Genomic DNA, 16468 nt, shown 5'->3' with positions numbered 1-16468 from the left:
CACTAATATCACTTTGAGGTGGGGACAGAACCTCGAAAAAAACCTCAAATATACCTAAGTCTGATTTCTTAATGTTGGCCAATCTCAGGGCTCAGTCCTTGCTTTCTTCTCTATGTGTTTGCCCTTGCTCCCTGAATGAGCTTTACGAACCATCCCTAAGCTGATGCCTCTAACTTTATGTCCAGTAGCTTGGATCAAACTTTAGAGTCAGCCTTGACTCCCCTATTTCCTTACACTCATATTCAATATGTGGGAAGGTCTGTTAGCTCTAGCTTCCAAACACATCTAGAACTGACCACTTCTCACCACCTCCAGAGCACGTTCTCTGCTGCAGGCTGCCATCCTCTCTTGCCTGGGTGGCTGCCACATCCTCCTAACAGGTCCCGTTGCCCCTTCATAAGAATTCTCAAAACATCGGCTAGATTTGTCCTTACATGGAGCGATGTTTCACTCCTCTACTCCAAACCACCTGGTGATTCTCCGCTTAACCAGAGGAAAAGCCCAAATTCTTTCAATGGCCTTAAAGGTTATGGCGGAACCTGTGATGCGCTGCCCAGATCCCCTCCAGGATGACTTATTACCTCACTGCTGGAAGTGCTGCTGGCAGAAGGCCCCAGTCAACGTCTTCAGGGATTGCTTCAGCTAGAGAAAGTCACCTCATCCAAGATCGCAGAGCCTTCCCAGGGCAGCCAGTGATTGAATGACATGGAGTAATCAAGACACAGATGTCTTCACCCAACCTGAGACAACTCTGAAAGGCCAATCTAAGTCCAGCACTCCATGTGGGGGTCAGCTGAGGTTGTACTTGGGCCTGCATTGCAGTTTGACCTCTACTTTCATCCTACTTCCTTACACTCCTTACCGCAGGTCTTGATCCCAACAGCACTCTCTACTAAGTGATCTGCACACCAAATTCTGCCTCAGAGTCTGCTTGCAGAGAACCCAGAACCACAAGCCGGCTGCCTACAGCCTCTCCAAGGCCATATCTTATCAGTCTCCCCAGCCTGCCCTGCTCCAAGCACACTGGCTTTAACGTTTCTTCTAGAGGATTGGCGTGTTCCTGCCTTAATGTCCTTGCACGGCTGTTCCTTCTGCCTAAAACACACTTTTCCAGGTTTCGCACTGCTACTTCTCTTACCAACTTCGAGCTTTGCTTAAATGTCACTTTTCAAATGAGCCCACCCTGATCATCCAGTTAAGGAAGAAAACAAGAGAAAAAAAAAATTTAAGGTGGAACAGTTCTCATCATTTCCTAATGTATTTGCTTACCTTTCTGGGTACTGATTTCATTTGGAAGAAATGACTTCATTCATTTAAAAGAACGAAAATTACTGTTTTAAATACATAAAGACAGTGCAATGGTAAAGAACACAGGCTCTAGACTCAAACAAGCCTGGGCCCAAGTGCCCCATCACTGCGACGGCAACTGCGAGGCCTGAGGCAAGTGACTTCACCCCTCTCAGCCTCAGTTTCTTTATCTGTGAAGTAGGATCATATTACTTATACTTCTTAGAATGGGTGTGAGGATTAAATGACTATGTACGCAACAGGTCTGTGCAAACTACAAAGGGCCATATAAATATTGGGAATTACTGAGAGATGGCTCTATGAACTGCACATACCAAAATATCTACTGGGAGCATATTTGTACCCTGGCTTATTGGTCAGAGTCCTAGAAAATAATCTTTTTAGGTCTGCTCAGCCCTGCATGGACTAAGAACTTCCAGCAAAGCAGAAAAGGCTGTGCTTAGGAGACCAAGAATCACCCCAGGGGCACAGTGATAGCCTAGCAAACATTACTGGGACGCTAAAGAGTAGTTACTGACGAATATACTCTTGTTATATGATACAAAATCTTAATTTTTTGCTCTCCTTGCACTGACTTTAATTACTTCAGACTTATTCTAATCTTTAAGGCCGATGTGAGAAAATCGCATAGGCTTTCAAATATCTAGATCTAAATATGTTCATCAGAAAAGCTTTAAACTTTAAAACCAGCCACTTGTCTGGTCATTTGAGATTAGAACCTAAATCTTTTTATGTATTTTCAACCCAAAGTTTTTATATTTATTTGTCTCTGTGATACAGAATAACTGTGTTTGGCTTAAAAATGAAACAATAACTCCTCCAAAACCTCAACTGTTTTTATGTTTGCTTCTATTCATTTTTCATTTGCTAGAGTGAAATGTCCTTGCCCATAACCTCAAATCCACAAGCTTGATTGATTTCAGAGGTTGCACTGGAAGCCCACCCTGCCAAGCAGAGATGATAGACCGCCTGTAAGCTGGCACTAATAAAAACCACAATAAGCTAACGTTTACCATTATATCATGTATCTGCCCTTTCAGATTTATTTGCAGATCCTACTATGGTCCATTTCTTTCTTTCTAGTAGAGAATCACATAAGCTTATGTTAAAAACAATAAGGAATTTCATTTTAGAAATGCCATTATTGAAAACCACCATTCTCTAGTTATATATTAAAAATTACAGTAATTGCACCATTTATTAAAATGACCATAATAAAAAATGGTGCTGTGAAGGGATAAGGAAAGCAGACATTGTCCTAACTAATAACCACATAGTATGGCTTTGCCGCCCTCCAGATCCATGTGCTATACCTGAGGGGGGAGGTGCGTGTGTGTGTGTGTGTGTGCACCCCTCTTGGGAAAGTCAGTGCTATATCAGATTATCCAGAATCTTCTTTAAAGTCATAATCTACTAGAAAAGAACCTTCACTTTCCAAGTCCTCCTTTGAGGACATCATGCATTCCTCTGATTTTTTTCATAGCTTTATACAACTTAATATTCAGGCTAGGAAAACTAGAAATCTCCTCCAGATCAAACAACTCCTTAAACCTGTCTACAAATCTATTTTCTTTCTCTAACCTGAATTTCATGACCCAGAGGATGACGGTAGTTTCTGTGCACAGATGGTCAAAGGTAATGAGGAGTTCCTCCAGGAAAGGATGAGCATAGACAACATCAGCCGCCAGAATATAGTCGAAATTATTGGAGGACCTGGGGAAGTTCTTGTCTAAAGCTACGCCCCAGGAGAGTTCTTTAACCTGAGGCAAATGTTTACATTTCATTTTGGTGTTTCGGGAAATATTATATTGCAGGTTTCCAAGTAATTCAGGCAAATCTGTGGCAGTCACATAAGCACCTGTGAAGCAAAGGATAGTAGATAAAGTAACCCTCATGGGATGAAGTAAACAATCAGGTTTCAAGTCAACATGCATTTTGTAATTCTGCATAACTGCTAGTCCCAAAGAAAAAACTGGTCAGTATACACAGGAGAGAAATCCCCTTCAAAATGCATGCTAGGGGAGCATTACACCTTCCCTTAAAAAAAATTTTAGGTTCCCATGGTATTTTTGCACTCCATCGCATTTTTCTGTTCTCCTGGTTTTTCTTGTTTTGTTTTGCTATTGTTGCTGTTGTTTTCTATTTATCAACTACATGCTAGGAGAAAAATAATCAAGAGAAAAGACAACTCACAATAGTTGGTACCCTCATTGGAAAAATCAGAAGCTATTGCTGAAAGATGAACAGGTTCTCCCTAAAAGAATTCTGATGCCCAGTCCTGTGAGACCAAACAAGTATATATAACACTGGGCATTCTTTCATTAAATAGGAAGTACTCAAGTGTGAGAAGTGAAGGAAGGAAAGACTTTTCCAAGGCATTACATTGAAAGTATGACAGCCATGTTATGCCCCAGTTTTCAACTTGAGCCCATTTTAAGTGTGAGTCTTCCCATCAAAAGGTGTTTAAAACCTGGCCACAGCATGCATATAGTGCTCATACAGCCAAAGATCATAGATGCAGTACGGAACGCTCAGATGAAGATATAACCCATTTCCGAGTTAAAAGTAAATAGTGATGGTCATTTTCAGAAACAAATTAGAAGGTGCAAAATTATAGAAACCAGTAACCAATAAAATTTGTCCCTTAAAGTGAACTTCGAGTAGCAGCAGCAGAGCCTAAAAGTAATGTGTAAATAAATCTAGGCTTGGCCAATTCCACATCATTAGACAAAAACAGACTCGAGTTAGGAACAGGAAAGCGGAACTGGAAGAGAAGTCTAGTTCAGCTCAGACCAGTTCAGAACCCATTTCTTAGCCACGATGTCAAATTTCTCTGGCCACTGATTGTATTTTGTGGAAAATATTAAAATAGGAAGGAAATGTGCATATCATTGGTAGAATCGCAGAAATATAAATCTTCACATTCTAATGTGGGTGGGTCTATTATTTTCAACGAATCTTTTTAAAATCTCATGAGAAACAATACACCCCTATTTATAGTGAATATAAACGATCTGACTATTAATATCTTTGCACTAGAGAGGTAAACACCACTACTTTTAGAATGACTAAAGAAAGCTTTGGTCTTTTGATATTTGTGTCAAGTTATACGAGCAGAATGAAAGGATCAATTCTTTTTTTAAAAAACTTCTTTTTTCCCTCTCTTTAATTCCCCACCTCCCCACTTCCACCCCTGACCTATGGATGCTGCCGTTTTCCCCTTAAGAACTGGATCTCTGAAGGCAGAGCGTCTCCCCCAACACGCTCACGGCATGCACCCAGGGTTGGCGCACCCAGGGTTGGCACACCCGGGGTATGGTCCATGGCTCCACCTGGGGTGTGAACCCAGGACTTTCTGCGTGTAAAGCAGATGTACTAACCACTACACTATGGAGCCATCCCCAGGATCAATTCTTTTTAATGAAACAAATGACTTACCAAATACAAATTCTGCTCCTAGATCGAGAAGCCTTCAGGTATAAATCCAATAGCGTCTCTGATTCTATGCATACCAAATGAAATGCTAACTTTGGAAAGCAATGTCAGGATAGAAATTTGTTTTTTAAATATCTGGGGAGTACTTATTTTCCCAGTGTTTAGAAAGTCGTAAATTGCTAAATCTTGAATTTCTCTCAAGATTTTAAAGTGGCAGGTGTGTACTTCTGAAGATCAAGGAAATCAAGACAGATTTGCGTAGCGCACATCAGAAAAGGCAGCTAAATTAAGGCTATGAAATAGATAACTACAACAACAAAAAAGATTGAACTGGAGCAGACTCAGACATGTAGAGACTACTGCACATTTAGTTGGAAAAGATGATCGGGTGAGAAAACAAGATATTGCAAAAGAAGGATAAAAATAAACAGAAAATAAATTCAAGGGCAAACATAAAATTAGCAGACATGATTTTTATGTGATTTCTAATACACTTTCCCTATTCTAACAGGTGCTTTTTCATAAAAGCATAGGACTTCAAAACCCAAAAGGAACATATGGTTACATGGAAATGTTGAAATAGGACTAAAATTTAAATAAAGAACACTAGAATCAACAGCGGTAGATTGTTTATATCTGGTATTTTGTACATCTCCTCTAGCAGCCAGGAGCTTAAGTGCACCTCCCAGTTAGAATATATTTGTGACTGAGCACTCCATGAGAAAAATTAATAAAACTTCACAGGAAATTCTCATAGAAACCAGTAAAGTGACTTTAGAATTGGTAGTTTCTTGATGAAGCCCATTTAAACAATTAAGAAGTTAAAAATAGGCCCAGATCATAGTATATTGGATAGTAAAAGCAACTAAGGATATCTGATCGTTAAATTCTCCAAACCCCAAAAATATCTACTTACCAAGTAAACTTGCCACAATAGAGACTAGCCCTGTACCAGCTCCAATTTCAATCACGTTTTTGTCAACCATATTATACTGCTTTACATTTGTTTCCAGAAAATAGCATAGAACAAGGGCCTATGAAAGTAAAAAAAAGAAAAAGTAGTGCTTGGAAAGTAATAACAAAAAGTACATTTAAACTCTATTAAATATCCCACTAATGCTATGATGTGTATGTGCATATATGTACATATTTATGTGTATACACATATATTACAACAAAAAAATTATCAACAGAAGTGCATCCTTCAATGGTTCAACATTTAGGCTAGAAAAAGTCTTTGGAGATTGTTGAGAAAAGACAATTAAAAATATGGAATTTAGTTGCTTAAGTTTGATTATCTTTAAAGAAAGCAATTTTTAATAATAATAGTCATTTCAAAGATGTGTGTGGGATTAGAGCAGACAGTGCTAGGGGTTCGCACCCTTCATGGGACTTTGGTAAAGGAGTGGTGGCCTTTTAGAGTATTCTGCATGTTGACACTGGCACAGATTTCATAATAATTGTTTAACTGAAATAGAACCAGTTAAATGGGAAATAAAATGTTTACTATTCTAAAACTTGTTGTCACAAAAAATTCAAGGTGTAAACAACATATTTCATTAACCCTGTAAGTCAGAAGTAGAATTAATTGATAGAAGCATTTTCTCAATTTCATGATTTCAAAATTTTAGTGTTTTTTGAGGTCATAAAGTAGAACCATGGAACCTATTTTCTTCCTCAACATAGTATATAATAATGAATAAAACTGACTGAAAATAATTGAAATGTAGCAAATTTTGTATGAAATATACCGAGGGCCAAACAACAGCACCATAACAGTCTGTGGCTTCAGTAATTCGAATATCATGACCAACAAAATGAAATCCCTCCCAGGAGGTGGTGGTTATTAGAGCTGGAATAAAACATCTTGCCATGATCTCTACCACCACTTTTTTGTCATCACTGTCTTCTCTGTTTTCTGAAAGAAAAAGAAAGAGGCAAATGTTGTGGTTATATTAGTAAAACCATGAAAAAAGAAAGAACCTGAGGGAAATGCAACGTTTCTACTTATTCCGTTACTTTTGAATATTCTTTGACTTCAGATGCAATGTACTAGTAAGGTGAACTATTTGAAAATGATTCATAAGCTAACATTTCATACATCAAGACAGCAACATCTTTCTGATTTTCACTGAAGCTGAAATTACCACTGTCCATTTTTCTGAAACACTATGTGAAACAAATAATAACAGTGTTTTTAAAGCAATATATTTTAAGGAACCCAAATATGTTCATCTAGAACAAGAGAACGATTGGTGATGGAACATACGAATCCAATGATTTGCATTGTCTATATAGTGCAATTTCAGTTATTTCAGTAATGTGTATCCTTTATGACCTCCCTTTAGTAAGAGAAAAAAAATTTGTTATATTACCCAACAATATCCTCTTGTATCATTTTATTGTTACTTATTTTTGTTATTATTTGGGGGCAACTCATGGCATCATAACATCCACGACATTATATAAGGTTAATAAGCAACATTAACTCCCAATTTCTGAGCACCATCTTCACATGCCAGACCACGTTAAATACATTGTGTATGATATTCATGAAATTTTTCCAACAAACCTTGTGAGATATGCATTATTATTTGCACTTTTACAGAAAACAAAACTAAGTCTCAGAGGGCTCTATTAACTTGACCAAGCTCATGCAACTTGTAAATGAAAACACCAAAATTTGAGTTCCTTGTTTGGTTGTTCCAAAGCCCACTCTCTAAACTATTAAAAAGCTAAGATGCAATTTAAAAAAGAAACTACTAGTCCCAAAGAATTTACAAACTAGTTATGAAGCAAGATATACATCCCTTTCTGAGCCTGCATTTCCTTATTTGTAAAATGGGAAAGATAGAAGAACCTACATCAAATAGTGTTGGTAGATTTAAATAAGATGATGTATGTAAAGTGCTTAGCACCTTGTCTACAATTACATAGGGCTCAACAAATTATTATTATTATTAGAGTTGTTATTATATTTTGGTTATTAAAATAAATGATAAAACAAGATCACCATCTAATCAAAAATACCAGATTGTGTGATATAGGATTTTACAACTGAAAGTTCTATATTTACTCACAGATGCAGAAAGTAGAATGGTGGTGGCCAGCGGCTGGGAGGTGGGGGAATTGGGAAGATGTTGGTCACAGGGTACGAAATTTCAGTTATGCAGAATGAATAAGTTTCAAAGATCTAATGTACAGCATAGTGACTATAATCATAATAATGTATTGTATACTTTAAATTTACTAAGAGAGTAGATCTCAAGTGTTCCTATTTGTCGAGTACACATCAACAATGCTGGGGAGAGGGAGAAAATTCTATAGTTAAATTAAGAAAGGGAAAAATCACTGTGGTAGAGGCTGAGTGTCTTAAGTTAAACTCATCTAATATATGACTTGCATTAACAGAGAAGCTATTTATTTCTTACAACAATCCTTAAAATGAACTGATCTTTCAAGTCTTTTCTTTGTTCTTTGCCACTATCCCCACCCCAGCACTAATGAATCCAAGCTTAGTTCTCTTCCAAAGAGAAGATAGAAAATAAAAACTGAATTTTGAGTATAAAACAGAAATAGTGTTATGACATCAAGAAAAGGAAAAATAGTTTATAATTCTTTAAAAGAAGAAGAGATGAGGCAGAAAATATTTATTTTAAAAACTTAAGCCAGAAGAATCTTTGTTCCTTGGTTATTCCATTTACTCTTTCAACAAAACTGTACTGAAGGCCTGCTTTGTGCCAGGCACTGCACTAGATGATGGAAGACAGCAGTTAGCCAGACAGACATGGTCCCTGCCCTTGGGAAAACTAGAAATGCATAAATACAACTGCCTGAGCCTCAGTAACACATGTGGTACCTCATGACTTCTCCATAAAGAACCGCTGGATTAGATGCAAGTGGCCCCAAAGTACTTGGCTTCAATGCCCACCTGGATAGACCTTTCTAATAAATGGTGTGTTCACAGCTTTGCTCTAATCAACATTTTTGTTACTGGTTTGACTGATGATACTGAGTGTGATCAAACATTAAAGTGATATGAATATAATGGGAAATTATACTAAATAACTAAATGTAATGTAAAATATCTTGATGGGCTATACCAGTGCACTGGACTTAATAATATGAAATTTGATAAAGACAAATGTTAGGTCCACATTCAGGCTGCATTACTTGTGGAGGGGAAAAGATATACAAATTTAATTGGCCACAAGTTCAATATGAGTCAAAATATAACTATAATACAACTATCAAAAAAGCTAATACACCCAGGCCATATTAACAATTTAAGTTCTAAGATGAGGGAGGTAAAAGCTCTGTTCTATTTGAAATAGGTCAGGTCATACTTGTAGCCCCATATTCAGTTTGGGAAAACATATTTTAGAAAGCCACTGAGAAACTGGAGAAACTATGAGGTGAGAAAGCTTGACACTGAGCCATATGAGTACAGTTTGGGGAGATCAGCATTTTCATCATAAAGAAGAAACAACTCGAGGGAACACAAAAGTTTTCACAAATTTGAAGGAGCAGCAAATAGAAGAGATCCGGGGCGGGGGGGCGGGCGGGGGGGTGGAGAGGAGTCCCAGAGAGCAGAATCTAAACCCATGGGAAAAATTACAATAAAGCAGATTTTTAATATTTTTCTAAATATCACACCTTTTCGAAAATGGAATGGCCTGCCTCAGAAAGCAGTAAGAAATTAGTTTCCCAGAAGCTATCAAACAGAAACCAGAAGATCACTCTTTCAAGATATGAGGGATACATCAGGTTGACATTTGATGCTAGCTGGACTAGGACCACTGTATAACTGAATTTCTATGATTCAATGAAATAACTACATGTCATCTTGTAGAAAAGTGCTATCATAGAGATACAATGTGTTAAGGAAATGTAGGAGAGAAAGTAAATAAAAGTAAACAAAAGGAAGCCAATAGTGAAGGGGTGGGGGGCGGATATCAGACTTCAGCAGGCAGAAGAGATGTGTTCCAGATGACAGGCTAAGAAATTCATTCATTTATTCATTCAACAAATATTCACTGAGTACTTACTAAAGTTTACATATTGTCTAGTGACTGACAAAAAATTCAAGCTGGTGAGACTTAGATATATAGAGAGAGAAACATGAAAATAGACAATTACAATGCTATATGACAATGGCTAAAATGCAGGTGAAAGGAAAATACACTGGAACACAGAAAAAAGAACCCCTTGTCAGACTGTGGAATACATAGATGATTTCCTGTCCTAAAGTCTGTGATCCCTTAATAGAGTGCTGCTTAGGATCCAGACAAAACCAAGTATTCCCCAGAAGAACTCCAATTCACTACATGCCATAGGAAGGGCCCAATCTACCACCACCAGAAACATTGACTCTTGGCAGAAATACAGAGAAAACAAAGAGATGAAAAACTGAACAACTCTTCAACAAGAGCCCCTTCTTCTAATATACTTCACTATATTTCCCCTTAAACAATGACATACATTCACATTTGGAAACAAGTAATATTAGTAAAATGTTTTATTTGAATTTTAACTTTCATTTTATTATATTCACTTGCTTTGCTAAGATTTGGGGTGGGAGGGGGTAATGTTTGTGTGGAAGTTCTTTAGGGAAAAGCTGAGAACATTAATTGCTTCTTTGACCTTTAGCTAAATATGCTTTCTTGGGCCTCCTTGCAAACTCCTTGTAAATGCAGCACTTTCTGACAAGTCACCTAAGGAATCAGGGATTAATAGATGTTAGAGTACACTAAATCCCAGGAGCATCTCCTAAAGTTCCAATCTTTGATATAAAAACTTTGCCAGTGAATATTTACTGCTACAAACTGACATCTCTGACTTTGCACTTTCTTTTAAAGGTTAGTTGACCAGATTAGTGCTGTTGTTCTAAAAACTACAATGTAATCACAAATGATTCCTGTTTTTTAACTGTTTTTCTACATAAACAGAGCTAGTCTTTTCTTTTTAGGAATGACCACATCTTTACCATTATAAGGAAATGAAATTTAAAATATATGTTAATATATTATTATAATCATATGTTAATATATTATACTAGGAAACCAAAATATACTGAATTTGGCTGCTTAAAATAATTTGTCTAGATGTAGTATGAGATTTTAAAAGCGAATATATACACAATTATTTCCATCTTAAAACTTTGCTGTTTTTCAGCAATAATGTCTATTTAAATATTTTGAGGTAACAATTTTAATAGTATTTATTTAAATGAAAAGACATGTTTATTAAGTTTTAGTAATATCACCACCCATTTCAAGGTTGATAACAAGAACCTCTGAACTGAAATCTAAAACAAAGAGCTGCACTATTTTAAGGGCACCCCTAAAGTAGCCTTGTTGTAATAAAAGGGAAAAATGTATCAAAGCTCCAAACATAATATACAAAAGGACATGTCTCTCAAAGTCTATGCTTAGTTATTCGTTGAATATGGGAATGAATCTTGAGAAGATTAATAAATGAGTAGATATTCTTTGGTTTTCAGTTATGATTTGAAGAGGAATTTCCCCCAAAACTTAATAGCATTATACCACAATGAAATTCTAATTTCCATTTCTGAAGAATAATTTTTCCACACATATTCTCTCCTTATTACTTAGCACTCAGACCCCAGGAAAAAAACTAGAACCAGGTTATGCAAAATGATGAATCTTGGCTTCCTTATATGAAAAGCAGAAAACTCCTGATATTTGTACCTTTCGATTAAACCTATCTACTATAATCTTAGAGTATTATTTTATTAATGAATTTAATATTGAAACAAATATTAAAACAGATTGTAAATAAAACAATCTACAGTATTACAATTATGTTGCTATCTTGAGCTTATCTATTTGAATGGTTTTTGATATAAAAAAGTCTTAACACCATTTTCCTGCTACTAAATCTTTGCTGATAGTGAATAAAATCTACCAGGTGTTCTTGTTCTCCTGAGAATTAATTAGGAAGTGAAAATTAGCAAGATTCTGCCATAGTATGATGATGATTTTCTTAAGAGGAAAATTCAAGAGATTTGACTTCCAAGGCTGGATTTGCAGCAAGCCTTCGAAATTAAAGGCTCTGTCTGTATTCATCTCTTTTATACTTATAAGGTCAATAACAACAATAATAAATGGAAGGGTCAGATCACAGAAATATACCAGAAAAAAAAAAGTCTTTAATAGCTATGACAAGTGAATTTAAGCTTCCATTAGAGGACTGTCATGAAAACCTGGGTAAAAACCCCTCAACTAAATGAAAGACTGTCATTTAGTTGAATCTTCTTTTCAAAAATGGATGTCATTGCTTAAGAAATATCTAGAGATTAAAAAGAAAAAAGATGTTAAAGATATTTTCAGATTAGTAAATACTCGCAGGCTAACCTGATTTTTGAATGTCTTAGCAATGTCAAAGTCTTGAGTCCTTATGTTGAGACTAATTCCTGAGATCTCATATACATTTTTGTCTAGAGGTCTGCTTAATTTCAACGATATACAGAGGCTGTAACTTTAATCAAGTGGACCAAATGATACTACATTTGCAGAAGAAAGAAAATTCATCTTTTACTGAGACTGCTCAGGATGCAATTGGGGAAAAAAATTAGTTGCACTCCAATTTGCTGCTGGGATCATAGTGGAAACAGACAATTAAATGAATGTCAGTGAGATGTGATAAGTGCAATAAAAGAAATATTTCTAAAGTGCTATGGGAAGGATCACTAGTTGGTCAGATTACGAAAAGCATTTTTTTTCTTTTAATTTTTAATTAAGTTTATTGGGGGTAACATTGGTTAATATAATTATATAATTTTCAGGTGTACATTATTGACATCTGTATATTCTATTGTGTGTTTATCACCCAAAGTCCAGTTTTCTTCAGCTACCATATATTTGATCTCCTTTACCTACTCCACCCTCCCCCTAAACCCTGTATTTGACCCTCTTTACCCTGCCTACCTCCCGCCTCCTCTCCCACCCCACTAGTAACCACTAGTGTATAGTCCTCTGGTAACCACTAGCCTATAGCCCATGTCCATGAATCTCTGTTTGTCCTGCTTTTAGGTTTATATCCCACATATAAGTGATATCATGTGATTTTCAACTTTTTCTGTCTGGCTATTTTGCTTAGCATGATTATCTCGAGGTCCATCCATCAACCAAAGTGTCCTATGATAGATGATTGGCTAAAGAAGCTGTGGTACATATATACAATGGAATATTACTCAGCCATAAGAAGATATGAAATACTGCCACATGCGACATGGAAAAGCATTCTTAAGGAGACATTTCAGCTGAGCTGGGGGAGAAGGAAGGCTGCCAGGTAGAGAAAGAAAGAAGATCAAGGAAGATGAAACTTCTGCCAAGGCATGAAGCCTGGCTCGGAGAGAGCCATCAGAAGGTCGGGGGAGCTGGTGTGCCAGGTGCATGTTGGGGTCTTCTAGAAAATAAGCCTGAAGAAGTAGGTTGAGATCAGATCTGAGGGCAATGATGACCTTTGTTCTATAAAGTGAGGAGGAGCCAATAAAAATAGTTAGAACAGGAACTTACATGATGAAATTTGTTATTTAAAAACTTACCTCTGGCAGTAGCAGCTAAAGGCTAATTTAGAAGTTAATTAGAAGACTGTTGCACTAATCTAAAAGAAGAGATTGAAGAGTCCAAATGTAGACAGCAGCATTGGGTCTAGGAATCAAGGTATGAATTTGTGAGCTTCTGAAGTAGTGGTAGACCTTTCCCAAGGGCAACAATTGACATTCAAACTTGACATTTAAACTTGCCATTTGAAGAATCTGAGGCAGACGGTTATATTTAAGAGTTATTTTTATTCAATATGTGGAAAATGTATTAATCTTATTTAACAGATACTTATTCAGGTTACTTTTAAAACATGTAAAATGTGTTGAATGAGTCTCACTTTCATAATTATATGTGTTATAGTACTCCAACTGGTATATTAAACATTGTCTCAGACTATAATTTGATGTTTCTTAAATAGCAACAGAATTACTCATCTAAACTTTCTTCTTCATATGTTAAGGCAATATTATTTCTAAAAGCCCTATTACCCATTAATTCAACTCCATGAAGATTTATGAAGATCCTTGTGAAAGACTTTCATGTGCTATCACTAAGTAAAACATTATACTTGGTCCTGAAGAGTCAAATGACTTGTGACCAGAAATACAAAATCATCGCTAGAGAACAAATTTTAAGTCCAGCCAATAGGCCTCAGTTATAGATAATTCATTCATTCACTCATTTGTTGCATACCTAGGCACCGTAAATACAAAGATCAGCATGTAAGTGCTATAATGAAGACTTGAGACTTAACTAATTAACTCAAAAACAGAGAGTTCCATATCTCAGAGATCTCAGGAAAGAATGACCAGAGCCTTGATGATTATGAGTTTGTGAGTTAAACAAGACAGTGACAAAGGAGACTACACACATGGCAGCCAACTGGCAAAAAGACTCTTGACTAATATTCCAATTTGGGAAACTCTGAGAACTAGAATATAGGATAAGTTGAGGTAGCAGTATGAGATTAAAAACACTTTACGTCATGCTAACTCTTGATTTTATGCTATAATAATGAGGCACTGAAGAATTTTAAGCAGAAGGCAAATGTGGCAAGATTTAAATTTTTCAAAAGATTATGCAGGCTATGGAAAAAGAACCAGAGAGAATGAAGAAAAGAAGCTAACCCAAGGTGGGGGCAGCCAGTTAGAAGGCAGTTACAACAATCAAAAGAAGAAATAATAAGAAACTGAATCAAGGCTGATGCTGCAAAACAGGTGGTAAGTGGGAGGAAAAAATATAACGAGGTCAAATAGATGAGATTTAATGATGAAGGGTATAAGAAGAGGGGAAAGACTAGGATGATTCCAAGTTTATGGGTGGCCAGGGATATGATGTCATAAACTGAAATTGAAAATATAGAGGGGCAAATCAGCAAAGGAAAATTATTTAATGCATATTAAAAAAGGTGACATGACATGCCAACCACTGAGGGCTGTGCCACTCAGATTAAGAGAACCTGCTTTGGGAAGCATAGCTGCCCAACAGTGTCAGCTGCTGTCCGTTTGGCTCTTCAGAGGTCATGTTTCCACTTGGGGCTGCCTACTAAAGCCAGCCCATTCCCATTCCATAGAGGACACTCCTCTAATGGGCAACTTCTGCTCAGGGACTCCCCATCCGCCTGCCAGAGGCTTTGCGAGAACCATGTTGCAGTCTAAGGCTCTTTCTACCCAATCTGTCTTTTTCTCTCCCCTCTCACAGGTGTCAGACCTGCATCATGGTCAGAAGATCTCCCTGCCTACTTCTGTTCTTTCTTTATCCTCGACAAACATTTCCCTCAATAAGTCTCTTGCATGTTTAAACCCATTTTGACATGTTTTTTGAAGGAGTCAAACTGACACAAGGCAGTATGTAGGACATCAAGTAAGCAGTTGGGGTACAAATTTAGGAATAATTGTGCACAGGAGTCACTGAGCCTTTGGGTGAACCTGCTCTCAGGGTACAGACCCTGGGGAGCACCCTGCTCCTGTATAATACATTGCTACAAGTGCTAACAGCTGGAGAGTGATTTTGGTAAGAGGTAAACAACGTAAGATATTTGGAATAGTTCATGTGGATGAGGTTTTAGACAGTTTAGATTATAATGTAGCACGAGAAACCGGAGATAAGAGGAATTTTTAGAGTACATTATAGTCCTAACTTTAATCTGTGTACAGCTAAGTGACATCCTATAATTCTGGTAGCTTCAGACCAGTGTTGAAATAGAACTGGACTATGGGTTTGCTCTATCCTTTCCAAGGTCAAGATACTAAGTATAAAAGAGGAGAGGACAAGTTGACATCCTGCAGTATTTGAGAACTGAGTGTTCCTCTGATTAGTGGAAGCCTTTCCAACAAAATGCTATTTTACTCTGCCCCAATAACATACACTAAATCCCTTTAACACTGTACCTGTGAACATGTTTTTAAAGCTTTAATTGGCTATATAGATGATTACGGTTGTGATTATTTGTGTTGTAAAATATTTTAATACTTGTTGTCTCAACCTTACCTTGAACTTCTTCCATTTCCTTTGTAATTTACACACAGTTGAAACCAAGTGTTATTACTCATGATAATAATGATGTAATTTTATTCATACACCATACAAAAATTACTTCTCCACTCAAATGATCTAAATAGCTGGATTCTCTAAGTGATTATGACTTTAAATGTTTAGGTTTGCAAAAATCACTATAGTAAACCATTAGTGTTTAAGCCACATAGGCTGCCAACACTGAGAATACACCCGGTTCTCGTGGCCTAAAGATATGCTCACCTAGGTAAAGGGCATCTGATATGCCTCAAAAAGAAAAAAAATAGAACTATAGTTCTTAGAAAACATCCATAGTGTGTAGATAATGCATAGAGAGAAAGAAAGAAGCCAAGATAATTAAATTTATACTGCAAAACCATGGTAATAATTCTTCTAGTCTATGTCTAGAGTGTATGTCTACACTTATCTCGGAACAATGGTGATAGTTATATTACATAATCCATGCAGTCATACTAATCAAGATGATGTAAAAATTGTGGGTCAATTTCAAATAACTACACTGACAGTAGAATTCAAACTTAAATTTTCCTTACACCAGGAGTTCAAATTACATTATATATTTGCCTCTAATTAATATATCAGAGGGACCATAAAGAGGCTAGAAATGTTTTTATAGT

At 36.6% G+C, this 16468-nt stretch overlaps 1 protein-coding gene across 1 annotated transcript; it reads right to left on the bottom strand.

The window, feature by feature from the left end:
* Nucleotides 1-2596: 2596 nt before the first annotated feature.
* On the bottom strand, nucleotides 2597-6646 carry LOC120591654 (putative methyltransferase-like protein 21E pseudogene). The gene is made up of 3 exons (XM_039849236.1): nucleotides 6495-6646; nucleotides 5660-5777; nucleotides 2597-3166 (listed from the first exon to the last, which is right to left on the bottom strand). Exons 1-3 carry the CDS (start codon nucleotides 6615-6617, stop codon nucleotides 2736-2738), a joined length of 672 nt encoding a protein of 223 aa, XP_039705170.1. The 5' UTR covers nucleotides 6618-6646; the 3' UTR covers nucleotides 2597-2735.
* Between the last annotated feature and the right edge of the window lie 9822 nt (nucleotides 6647-16468).

The sequence above is a fragment of the Pteropus medius genome, unplaced genomic scaffold (assembly GCF_902729225.1).
Source record: "Pteropus medius unplaced genomic scaffold, Ma_sr-lr_union100, whole genome shotgun sequence".
Lineage (NCBI taxonomy): Eukaryota > Metazoa > Chordata > Mammalia > Chiroptera > Pteropodidae > Pteropus > Pteropus medius.
Note: the sequence above shows the minus strand (reverse complement) of the source record. Positions and strands in the feature narration are given on the sequence as shown.